This window comes from Amblyomma mixtum, chromosome 4 (genome assembly GCF_055824585.1).
Source record: "Amblyomma mixtum isolate Tamu chromosome 4, ASM5582458v1, whole genome shotgun sequence".
NCBI lineage: Eukaryota > Metazoa > Arthropoda > Arachnida > Ixodida > Ixodidae > Amblyomma > Amblyomma mixtum.
The window spans coordinates 15,527,440-15,539,272 of NC_143015.1; the positions used below are offsets into that span (position 1 = coordinate 15,527,440).

General features: G+C 51.4%; 1 protein-coding gene across 1 annotated transcript; it reads left to right on the forward strand.

Moving 5' to 3' along the window:
* The first annotated feature begins 6,726 nt into the window (after window positions 1–6,726).
* LOC149345750 (uncharacterized) lies at window positions 6,727–7,951 on the forward strand. Its single transcript, XM_089585282.1, has one exon. The coding sequence runs from the start codon at window positions 6,742–6,744 to the stop codon at window positions 7,939–7,941; it is 1,200 nt and encodes a 399-aa protein (XP_089441408.1). The 5' UTR covers window positions 6,727–6,741; the 3' UTR covers window positions 7,942–7,951.
* The last annotated feature ends 3,882 nt before the right edge of the window (window positions 7,952–11,833 follow it).

Here is an 11,833-nt window from a genome sequence, read left to right on the forward strand (position 1 = left end):
TTCCTCCCTTCTAGGAATGGAAACATCCGGCTTCGGTTTCATTCGTGATGCCATTCATTAAAACTTCCTGTTGGGCGAGTTGGTAGTCCATCTTGAAGTAGAAATGTTATAGAGCAAACAAAGACACGGACAAGAGAGACGAAACACACACACAAGCGCTAACTGTCAACTGGATTTATTCGTCGAAAGCCACACCTTACGCCAACATCAGCTCTGATGGTGACATTCCATTTGGGCGGGGTGCTCTAATTTGTTCGGACACGATGACAACCGCCAGGGGCAGCTCCCCGGAAGAATTCCGCCAAATCGTCCGCGAGGAGCTACGGTGGCTGCTGCCATCCTCCTCACAGCCGCAAGCAGCGACTCATGGATATGGTACGGGAAGAACTGCAACAGGCACTTGGCACCCCGACGGTTACATAACTCTAGACCATGACCAGGATGGCTGCAGGACGCACTCCTAAGCTCCATCTACACACCCTAAGTCGTCTCAGACATGAAGCACTTGTTCCAGAACGTCGCCTCCCTGCCCCCGCCCAACCAACCTACGAGCGACGCTCAAGCCCCAGTAAATGCGACGTCTGGAGGACTTTCCACAGCGGGCCACTGTGCTTCCATTGCGGTGAGGCCGGCCGTATTTTTCGTCATTGTCTGTACCGACGGATCGGCCTTCGTGAATTTGTCGTTGACGCTTGTAGTGCCGGCGCCCACATTTCGCTGGCTGGCCTCTCTGGAAACAAGCGCTGCGCGCCCGCCGTCGCTCAAAGCAGGCCCAGACTCTCTCGGGCATGTCGCGGCGTGCAGCGTGACTCATGCCGTCTCGCCGGCGTCGACGCGGATCCTTCCTCCTCCCCCTCCTCACCGTCGGCTCGGACGCCACGGCGCTTCTCCGGCCGCCCGTTCCTGTTTCAAGCCTTCAATGGCCGGCGCCTCTCGACCATTGGTCTAATTTGAACGGTGGTCAGTGCCGTGACCTGATTGGAGGATTTGAACGGCTGGCTGCCGCAACCGTCACCAGCGGCTTTAAAAGCGGAGCCGCGCTGAACCCGAGCAGCAGACGGGCAGCAGAAGAGCCATCACGCCGGAGCTCCGCTCGCCGCCGGGGCCGCCCTTCTTCCTTAGTGCTAGCCCATGGTGCTCTTGGCCGTTGTATCATGTAAAACCCCTTGTACATACTGTACATAAAAGTAATTTCTCTCACCGTCGCCTCAACCGTTTCCTGGCTCGGACTCCCAGTCCCAACAGTGGTGGCAGCGGTGGGATGCCAAAGTCCCCACAGTGGTGGCAGCGGTGGGATGCCCAGTCCCAACAGTGGATGGCAGCTACGGGATCGACCGGCGTCAGCTACCTCGGCGCCGTGAGTGCCTGATGTTTTCCCCTCAATTCGCCAGACTGCTCTAGCACACGTGATTGTAATTTAGAGTAGGGCTGTGTGTTGCACTGGAGAGAGCTTTGCTGTTTCGAGCCAAGTCGGGGCGCTTTGAAACGAAAGCTGGTGCAGAGGGAGTAAACGAGGCGTTTTAGGAAAGAATTACTTGCGCGTGTCGTACTAGTAGCGCTATAGTAGCGAACGGCCAGGGAATTCTAAGAAAAGGGCGAACTACAAGAGGCCATTGTGAGTGATGGAGAACTTCAAAGTGAAGGAACTCATCGAAATTTGTGAAGAGTTGGGCATTGGTTTGGGCCCTGCAAAACGAAAGCATGCGATTCTTGAGATCATGCGAAAGGAGAATGTTACGGCTGAGGAAGCCAATGAGGCCTGGGAAGAGATCACAGAACGCCGTGAGCACGAAGAGGCTGAAAAACAGAAGCAGCTTGAGCGCGAGGAGGCAGAAAAACAGAAGCAGCGTCTGCGCGAAGAGGAAGAAAAACGGAGGTAGCTTCAGATAAAACGACGTGCTGGCGCTAAGAAACTGATGGACCTGGAGATTGAAGCACACGAGATCGGATATGAGAGATATAGAACATTGTCCGCTCTGCATGAGACCAACGGTCAGCAGCTAAGATACAGGCCGCAGCGCTTCGTGATCGCCGAAGATATGGCGAAATATTTGGCGGAGTTCGAGCGCGTCTGCGAGAGAAAGCGCGTTGAGCGCAATGGTTGAGCACAGAAGTTGGTAGCCCTGCTTTCCAGCGAAGCATATGAGGTTTTAAAGCGCCTGTTGGACGACGGCTTGGCGGACTACGATGAGCTGAAAAGCTTCTTACTGACGAGGTATAACGTGTCACCGCTGCACCTTCGCCAAAGGTACCTGCGAGAGAATAGCACCCCATCGTTTAACGATTTTCCCTACCAGTTTAAAGCCGACATTTTAGAGTGGCTGGAAAATGCTGAAGGGTCGGAAGATCGTGACACAGATGTAGAGTGCGTCGCTGTAGAGCAGCCCTGCCAGTGCGGCACAGAGGAAGGTAGTCCGTACGTGGCAGATCTAACTGCTGCTGTAACAGTGGGAATTGCCCCGCATTCGCCAACCGAGAAAGCCTCTATACCATCGGATAAGACAGTCACAGCATCGGACGATGCACTTACAGAGGTCTCGCCCATTGAAATTGTGGCGGAGTTACCGGAAAGCGAATCTCCTAGCGTGTCGAAAGCAGGAGAAGTTGCCGAACAGGACAGAGAGGACGTCCGTCTGGACATTAATGAAAACGCTTGCGCCGACGCAAGCGAAGTAGATGAGGACGGCACACCGTGTTGTGCAGCGCGTTCGGCAGAGATGCACAAACCCGAAACTTACGATCAACGGAAGCAGGTGCATGGAGAGTTTGCGGACGCTGAGTTGTGCGCTAGTGTTTGCAGCGAGCGATGCGAAACGAGTCCCGTGCTTTCGCACTGCTCTGAGCTTTGCGATATTGCAGAAAGTAGCTGCAGTAGCGAGAACACCGCGACTGAGTGCAGAGCCGACCCTCATCCGAAATTGGCTGAAACGCGTCAGGAGCATGACGAGAGCTGCGTGTCAGCAGTAAAGTCAGTAGAAAACACTGGTTCGTCTGCGCCTGAAGAAACTAAGGTGCTGGACGACAGTGGAGAACAGAACGTTCCAGACGACATAGGGGCGGTAGACGTCAACCCGTCCGAGAAATATGAGGACGAATGCGCACTCAGAGACGCTGAGCAGGAAGAGCGCAGCTTTGATGAACTTAGTGAAGGCGCCAAAGACAGGTCTGATCTAGGCAGCGCACGGCAATCGGCTGAGAATCATAGTGATATTGTCATACAGCAGGAACCTAGGCTACGAAAGCAGCATGTGCTTTCGGAGAACCAGCTAGCGAAACAGTATTGCCATCGAAAAATGAAAGGCAAGCATAAGAAAGAAAGCTGTAACCGGAAAGGAAGTAACAGCCAGTTCTGAAAAGAGAGCTATCACCACAAGGTGATAGACAAGCAGTGCTGCCGCCGAAAGGACAGTAAAGGCAATCTCAAGATAGAGAGCTGTCACCGAAAGACGGTGAAAGGCAGGCAAAAGAAAGAGTGGTGCCGCCGAGAGATGAAAGGCAGTCATAAGAAAGACGGGCGCCGCCGAAAAGAGAGAAAGGGCAAACGCGCGAAAACGGGTTGCCACCATCGGAAGCGCAAGCGTCGCCGGCAAAATGACTTCAGTAAAGTCAGTCACTTCGACAGCCCTGTAACTAGCGTCAGAACCAGAGCTAAAGAAATGTGGAGGCATCACTATCGCGCAAAGCGAAGCGCATAAGTGTGTCGAGGCACATAGATCTGAGCAGTCGAATAAACTGCAAAAAGAAATCGTACAATTATTCGTGCGGGAAAGAGTATCTTGGGGGGAAACCGAGATACACGAGAGCGCTGCCCGTGAGGCGAAAAATTAAGGAGCGGGATAAGTGTGAATCTTGCCGCCAGCACAGGGAGAGCAAGACGCGCAAAGGCACGTGCTCTCATGCGGGCTCTCTCTTTCCGCTGCATTCACGGGAGAAACCGCGCTCCCACAGAAAGCGGCACGCGCGCGGAAGGAAAGCGCGTGTACGGCTCAAAGAGCGAAAGATTGTACGAGGCCGCAGTGACAGGGGCAAGAAAATTGCCAAGAAGAAACCGTCTAAGCGCTCGGCCAAGCTCAGGTACCGCGATGGAAAGCCGCGAGTGGAAATAACTCTATTCGGTAGGCGTGAAATCAAAAGGCCGTGTAGATGCAAATCTGACATCGCGCGCAGGGGCAAAAGGGTGCGCGAGAAATTGAAGACTCGTGGGTCTCACTTGCCACCACGAACAAAGAGAAAGAAAGAACGGTCCCATCGGAAGCGTTGCGCACTCGTTATGGGACGTCGCGACTGGCGCACGAAGCGCAAAGAAAGGGATAAGTCGCAAGTAAGAGAAAACAAATCATTCTCGTACTGTACCGCCCGTAGAAACTGGAAAGACAAGTACAGAGAGAAAGAAAAGCGCGTCTACCGCGAAAGAGGCAGAGACATTAGCTTCCACGGTAGTAGAGAGAGAGAGAAAAGCGCAGCTACAGCGAAAGAGGTAGAGTCATTAGCTTCCGCGGTAGCGGGTGTCGTTTAACCGAGTTAAACGCTGACGTACACGCACTAAGCCGTGCGTTCTATGCAAGGCTGCCTTCGCCTCTTCGTGACCTACATTTTGTCTCTTCGCGAACAGCTGTTGAATTCGCTCGTAAATCGGGGGAAAATTTATATCCTCATTTGTGGCCTCAGCTGAGTTTTCCTGGCCGAGTGATCTCAAGAGAGCGAATTTATTTTGCATTCATTTCACTCCGAGTGTTTCATGTGTTTGACACTTTGTCTGAGTTAATTACTTTGGAGTTCTTGTATCCCACATGTGTCTCTTGTAGAAGAGGGAACAAAGAGGGGACAGAAATATAGCCAGCAGTTTTTTTGACAGAGTTGTTTTGACGGGTGACGGAGGGCACTTGCTCGTGCTGTGTGTTGCCTGTTGTCGGTCGTTTCTTGGCAACATGCAGAACGATCAACGACCGATGCTGAGAAGAGAGCTCTTCCGAAGGACCGAGTGAAGCTGATCCAGTCACCTGGGCGACAAAGCTGCGGAGCAGTGATCCTGTCCTGACGAGCGGGACCCGTTCTCGGAAAGGAGCCTGGAGCTACCTGCGGCTGAACACCGGACGACAACTTGGAGGAGCCTGGCGTACGAGCGCGCCCCGCATCCGAGCCACGCGGAAGTAGCTCTTCTTCGTGGCGCATTGTCTGGCGGCGGTGGTGCTGTAGTGCCGGCTCCCACATTTCGCTGGCTGGCTTCTCTGGAAACAAGCGCTGCGCGCCCGCCGTCGCTCAAAGCAGGCCCAGACTCTCTCGGGCATGTCGCGGCGTGCAGCGTGACTCATGCCGTCTCGCCGGCGCCGACGCGGATCCTTCCTCCTCCCCCTCCTCACCGTCGGCTCGGACGCCGCGGCGCTTCACCGGCCGCCCGTTCCTGTCTCCAGCCTTCAATGGCCGGCGCCTCTCGATCATTGGTCTAATTTGAACGGTGGCCAGTGCCGTGACCTGATTGGAGGATTTGAACGGCTGGCTGCCGCAACCGTCACCAGCGGCTTTAAAAGCGGAGCCGCGCTGAACCCGAGCAGCAGACGGGCAGCAGAAGAGCCATCACGCCGGAGCTCCGCTCGCCGCCGGGGCCGCCCTTCTTCCTTAGTGCTAGCCCGTGGTGCTCTTGGCCCTTGTATCATGTAAAAGCTCTTGTACATACTGTACATAAAAGTAATTTCACTCACCGTCGCCTCGACTGTTTCCTGGCTCGGACTCCCAGTCCCAACACGCTCCACGACTACGCCTCGGCCAGCGTCCGCAAGAAATTGACGAGTACCTGGGTGGAAAGAGTATGCGCCAAACCGCCTTTCGCGCTCACCATCGCCGTGAGCTTCGCGATTTGCGTCGCCACGCCGGAGCTATGCAGCTGCGGTACGAGCAAAGTCTCCACGCGACCTCTGGAGGTGAGGTTGTTCACGGCCGAAACGCCGTGGATCGTCCAGCGACCAAGGCGTATGAAGACGCGCCCCCCATACGGTGACGCGGTATACAATCACACCTCGAACACGACGCGCACCACCTTGAGAACGACACCGCCACCCAAAAAAGTTTCGACGACACGCCCTACCCAAGATTCACATAGCCGGCAAAGCCGCGACGCGACGTCGAGGACGACCTGGAACGCAAGAGCCAGGACGTCCGACTTAGATATCAATTGCCGGAAAGCTACCGCTCTAGTCGACACAGGAGCCGATTATTCGGTGATGAATGAAGCATTCACTGTGCAGCTGAGGGAAGTCGCGACCGCATGGGACGGCCCACATATTCCCACCGGAGGAGGTCACCTCATTACGCCATAGGGACGACGCACAGCGCGAGTGACTGTCAAGGGACATACTTATGTGACCTTGACAGAAACGTTCCCGTGACGTGACATTGGGCAAGAATTTTCTAAATGAATATTAGGCGATCATCGACCAGCACGCTCGCCCTCTCCGCCAAAGCCCCTACCGTCTGTCGCCGCGAGTACGATGAGCCATCCGGGACCAAGTGGAAGAAATGCTTTGCGGCGTCATCCAGCGGTAGAAGAGCTCCTGCGCAGCCATGGCTGTTCCAGTGAGGAATAATGAAGGCGCACTTCGATTGTGCGTCTATTACCGCCCGTTGAACACCATAACGAAGAAGGGCGTCTAATCCCCTCCCCGCATAGATGACACACTGGACCGGCTCAGCAATGACGAGCATTTCTCTTTGATGGTCCTTGGTGGGCTCGGTGGCTGTGCCACGATGCGGTCACTTAACGCGTTCTGCATCGCCATGCAGGTGATCGCTCCCCTCTGGATTACCGTGCTTTTCCCCGCCCCTCTGGCTGCCTGTCCACCGGACATCTCGCCGGAATGGACGCCCGCTCTCAACCGAACCGATATGTGCCAGCCTTGCGCCATCACCGCTTCGCCCGATCGTGCGCTGACCTCACCAGTGCACTGCACCCTCGACAGACAGTTGGAAACACCATCGCCATCAACATCCTCTTCCGCTCCAGCTTTTAAGCAGCTTCGGCCACCGGCGTCGCTTTGTGGGCTCGGTGGCTGTGCCACGATGCGGTCACTTAACCCGTTCTGCCTCGCCATGCAGGTTAGTAAGCCATGTTGTCTTTACGCTAAGAAATCTAGTGATTACTTTTTGATACAGCTGCCGAGCCCGCAGTGCTGCCTTGCCATTGTCACTGAGTGTTCTGATGTCATTATTTCCTTGCTTTTGTTCTCCGGCGACATAGAGACTAACCCCGGCCCTGCCTCACTCGAAACTGTACTTACGGAACTTAAAAAATTGTCCGCCGGTCAGTCGACATTAATTGCGGAAGTTACAGACCTCAAAACCCAATTACTAACAACAGACAACCTTATTTCTGATCTAAGCAGGCGCATCAGCGCTCTTGAAGGTCATTACCAAACCATACAGTCACTACGCACAGAGATAGAAGGCCTAAGAACTCACACCACCCAGGCAACTCGCCAGCTCTGTGATCTCGAGGATCGCATAGACGAAGCAGAAAACCAATCACGAAGAAACAACCTCATATTCTACAACATTCCTCACCCTGACCCATCTGAAACGTGGGCCGACTCTGAAAAGCTACTAATTCGCCATTGCTCCGAATCTTTGGACATCACCCTCGACCCCAAAACAATAGACCGCACTCACCGTCTTGGGCGCCACGAACCTGATCGCTGCCGTCCGTTAATTGCCAAATTCGCACTTTTCAAAACGAAGGACGAAATTCTAGCTAATGGCCGCAAATTCAAGGACACTGACTACTCCGTCGGTGAAGATTTTTCACGCCGCGTTCGCAATGTGCGCAAACACCTAGTTACATTTGCCAAAAGCAAGACTAACCGTTTTTCTTTGCGATACAAAACCCTGTTCATCGGTTCCCGACGATATATCTTCGACGAACCATCGCAATCTGTAAAAGAGATACCATAGCGGTTGCTGCGCCGCCAGCCCCCAGCCGCTCATGTACCTGCCACCCCCCAGCTTAATCTTTCCTTTTCGGCGATTTTCACAAACATACGTAGTTTTCTTCCGAAACGCCAAATCATCTCCAATCTTGTGTGTTCATCTGCTAGTAACCTGCTGACACTTACCGAAACATGGCTCACTAATGGCATCACCGATACTGAAGTTCTTGCTGACTTACCGAATTTTAACCTTTTTCGCAAAGATCGCACATCCGCTCGAGGTGGAGGCGTTTTCATCGCAGTTAACAATCAGTTCTCGTGTACAGTTATTAATATTCCATCAGACCTTGAGATAGTATGGCTACTTTGTCGCGCTGCGCCCCAAACCGTACTGCTGGGCGTTTGTTATAGAGCGCCAAATACCAACTCCGATTTCTCTCGAATTCTCAACGACGTGATCAGCCAATTAACGTAGAAATACCCAAAAGCGCATGTCATTCTTTTTGGAGACTTCAATTTTCCAGAAATCAACTGGCAGACACAGACAGCTGTCGGCAAGAGGGAAGCAAATGATTTTATCGAGGTCTGCCTAAACTTCAACTTAACTCAAGTGGTATCTGAACCGACCCGCGTTGCAAACATCCTAGATCTAATCCTCACTACCCACCCGGAAGCCCTCTCATCTATCACTTATCTACGCGAAATCAGCGACCATAAAGTAATCGACGCCACATTTGAGTTCCGCCCATCACGACGCCAGAATCAAGGCAAAACTATTCGCCTCTACGACAAAGGAAACTATGAAGCCTTTAGTCTTGAATTAAACCAATATCTCACAACATTTCAAGCATCTTTTCACGATCATTCAGTAAATGATAATTGGTCCCGTTTTAAGAAAAAGGTGAGTGAACTAACCGATAGATACATCCCCAAACTAAGCTTCCACTCGGACCGCCAGAAGCCCAGAAGCCATGGTATACTAAAACGATAAAAAGACTCGACAATAAAAAGAAGCGCCTTTTCAGTGCGGCAAAATTAAAGCAACACGACGAGTGCGCATGGGAAAAATACTATACAGCCGAACGCACCTACCTATCAGCAATTCGCAGCGCAAAATACTCTTTCCTTCACAACGACCTCCCCAAATTGTTGACTTCCAATCCCAGAAAGTTTTGGCAGGTCATAAGTGAACACCCGGCACATACCATCACTCTAACTAAAGAGTCTGGAGAAGAAGCTGATGACATTGAGTGCGCTGACATTTTTAATAACGCCTTTTCATCTGTGTTCACTAATGAAATTCACCCACCAACTGCAACTTTCGCCGTCAATATAGAGTCCAGCATGCCTGCTATCGCGTTTTCTGAAGCCGGCATTTCCTCGCTCATTGAACATCTTAAAACTTCATCATCGGCCGGCGTCGACGAAATTAACTCCAAAATACTGCGCAACACTAAGAATGTTTCTGCAATGTACTTATTGTTATTGTTTTCACAGTCGCTTTCTACAGGTTCCATTCCGGATGACTGGAAAGTGGGAAAGGTCATTCCCGTCTTTAAGTCCGGTAGCAAAGATTCTCCTTTAAATTACCGTCCGATATCATTAACCAGCATACCTGGCAAAATCATGGAACACGTCATCTATTCTCAAATCATGGACTTTCTTGACGCTAACAACTTCTTTCATCCCTCACAACACGGTTTCGCAAGGGTTTATCATGTGAAACTCAACTGGTCGTCTTTCTTCATGACGTTCACTCTAACCTCGACCTAAATTTACAAACTGACGCTATTTTTCTAGACTTTGCTAAAGCATTTGATAAAGTTCCCCACAGGCGTTTACTGCTAAAACTAACCATGCTAAAACTGCATCCTAACGTCTTATTGTGGATCGAAGAATTCCTTTCTAACCGCTCCCAGTTTGTTCTCGTTAACAACCAGAGTTCCAACCCTCTTCCAGTAACATCAGGCGTACCCCAAGGTTCTGTACTTGCTCCCCTCCTATTCATAATCTATATAAACGACTTACCCTCAAACCTGGTTTGCAATGTTCGTCTGTTTGCAGACGACTGCGTTATTTACCACACGATTTCCAACACCTTTGACCAATCACAGCGCCAAAACGACATTGACACAGTGCATGCCTGGTGCGATGACTGGCTAATGTCGCTTAATCCTAATAAATGTAAACTTGTATCTTTTCACCGCCGGCGTAACCCCCATATTTTCCCTTACTCCGTTGCTAACGTTCCACTAGAATCTGTATACTCATACAAGTACCTAGGTGTCACCTTGTGCCAGGATCTCTCCTGGCGCTCTCATGTAACGAACATCGTCGCATCAGCTAACCGGTCATTGGGTTTTTTGAAACGTCATCTACGGCACGCTCCTCAAAGTATTAAACTTCTCGCCTACCAATCACTCATTCGACCAAAACTAGAATACGCATCTGCTATCTGGAGCCCGCAACAAGCATATCTCATCAGTTCACTAGAATCTGTCCAAAATCGCTCCACGAGGTTCATTCATTCTGCCTATTCATACGACATCAGTGTATCGTCACTTAACCGACAATCAGGTTTATCAACTCTTGCCCATCGTCGTCGCATTGCTTCTCTTAGTCTGTTTCATAAGTTTTTTTACAGTTCCCTCGGACAACCACCCTACATCACACCGCCCGCTCGCATATCTCATCGCACCGGCCATCCACTGCAAGTGTCATGCCAACGCGCCCGCACCGTCACTTTTTCCGCATCCTTTTTTCTTCGCACTGCTAAAGACTGGAATGGCCTTCCCCACGACGTTGATGCCATCACCTGCCAATCAAGTTTTGTGAACAATTTAAATATGCATTTCATAAATATCATGTAAGCAATCATATTCAACCTATATTTGTACTCCCACCCCTTATGTAATACCCCCAAAGTGGGGTCTTTAAGGTAATAAACTGAAGTGAAGTGAAGTGAAGTGAAGAGTGGCTATTGGCAAATTGTGATCGATGAAAGGGATCACAAGAAGGCCGCGTTCATCACTCCGGGTGGCCTCTTCAAGTTCAAGGTGACGCAATTTGGTCTCTGTTCTGCGGCGTTTCAGCCAGTAATGGTTGCAGTGCTGGCAGGCCTGAAGTTACAAATTTATCTGGTATATTTAGACGATGTCGTTGTCTTCGCTTCCAACTTTGAAGAGCACCTAAAACGTTTTGAACAGTACTAGAGGCAATCAAATCGTCCGGCCTAACCTTGAAAGCAGAGAAGTGCCACTTTACAAAGTACTATAAACAATCAAGTCGTCCGGCCTAACCTTCAAAGCCGAGCAATGCCACTTTGCAAAGTACTAGAGCCAGTCAAGTTGGTAGGAGGTGGAGCGAGCGCGGCTTCGGCCGGCGGACGCGGTTGTTGCTGCGACGAGCGTCTTTTCTTTGTCTCTTTCCTCTGATCTGTTAACTCTCCTCTATCTGCACGTGGCAGCGGTGGTGGCTCGGCTCGAGCCAGTAGGCAGGCCCGTGCAATTTCCTTTTCATCCTTCTCTCAGTCGCAGCAACAACAGGCAATCAAGTCATCCGGCCTAACCTTGAAAGCAGAGATGTGCCACTTTGCCTATGAAGAGCTGCTGTTTCTAGGCCCATTGTTAGCGTGAAGGGACTAGGCCCAGAGCCACAGAAAACAGCTGCTATCGCACTGTTTACACTGCCGACCGATAAGAAAACAGCGCATAGGTGTCTCGGACTTTGCGCGTACTACCGACGATTTGTCAAGAGGGTAATTCAGTAGGGTAAGGGTGGGAGCTAGTTGGTGATCCATAAAATATAGAGCTTCTCGCGCATCGCCGAGCCTCTGACCCAGCTGACAAAAGGAAACGTGCCAATTAAGTGTGAACTGCTTCAAGCAGACGCATTCAAGGAACTTTAGCGTCGTTTAC

Coding starts and splice junctions, on each gene's coding strand:
- LOC149345750 (XM_089585282.1), top strand. CDS start 6,742: ATGCGGTCACTTAACGCGTTCTGCATCGCCATGCAGGTGATCGCTCCC.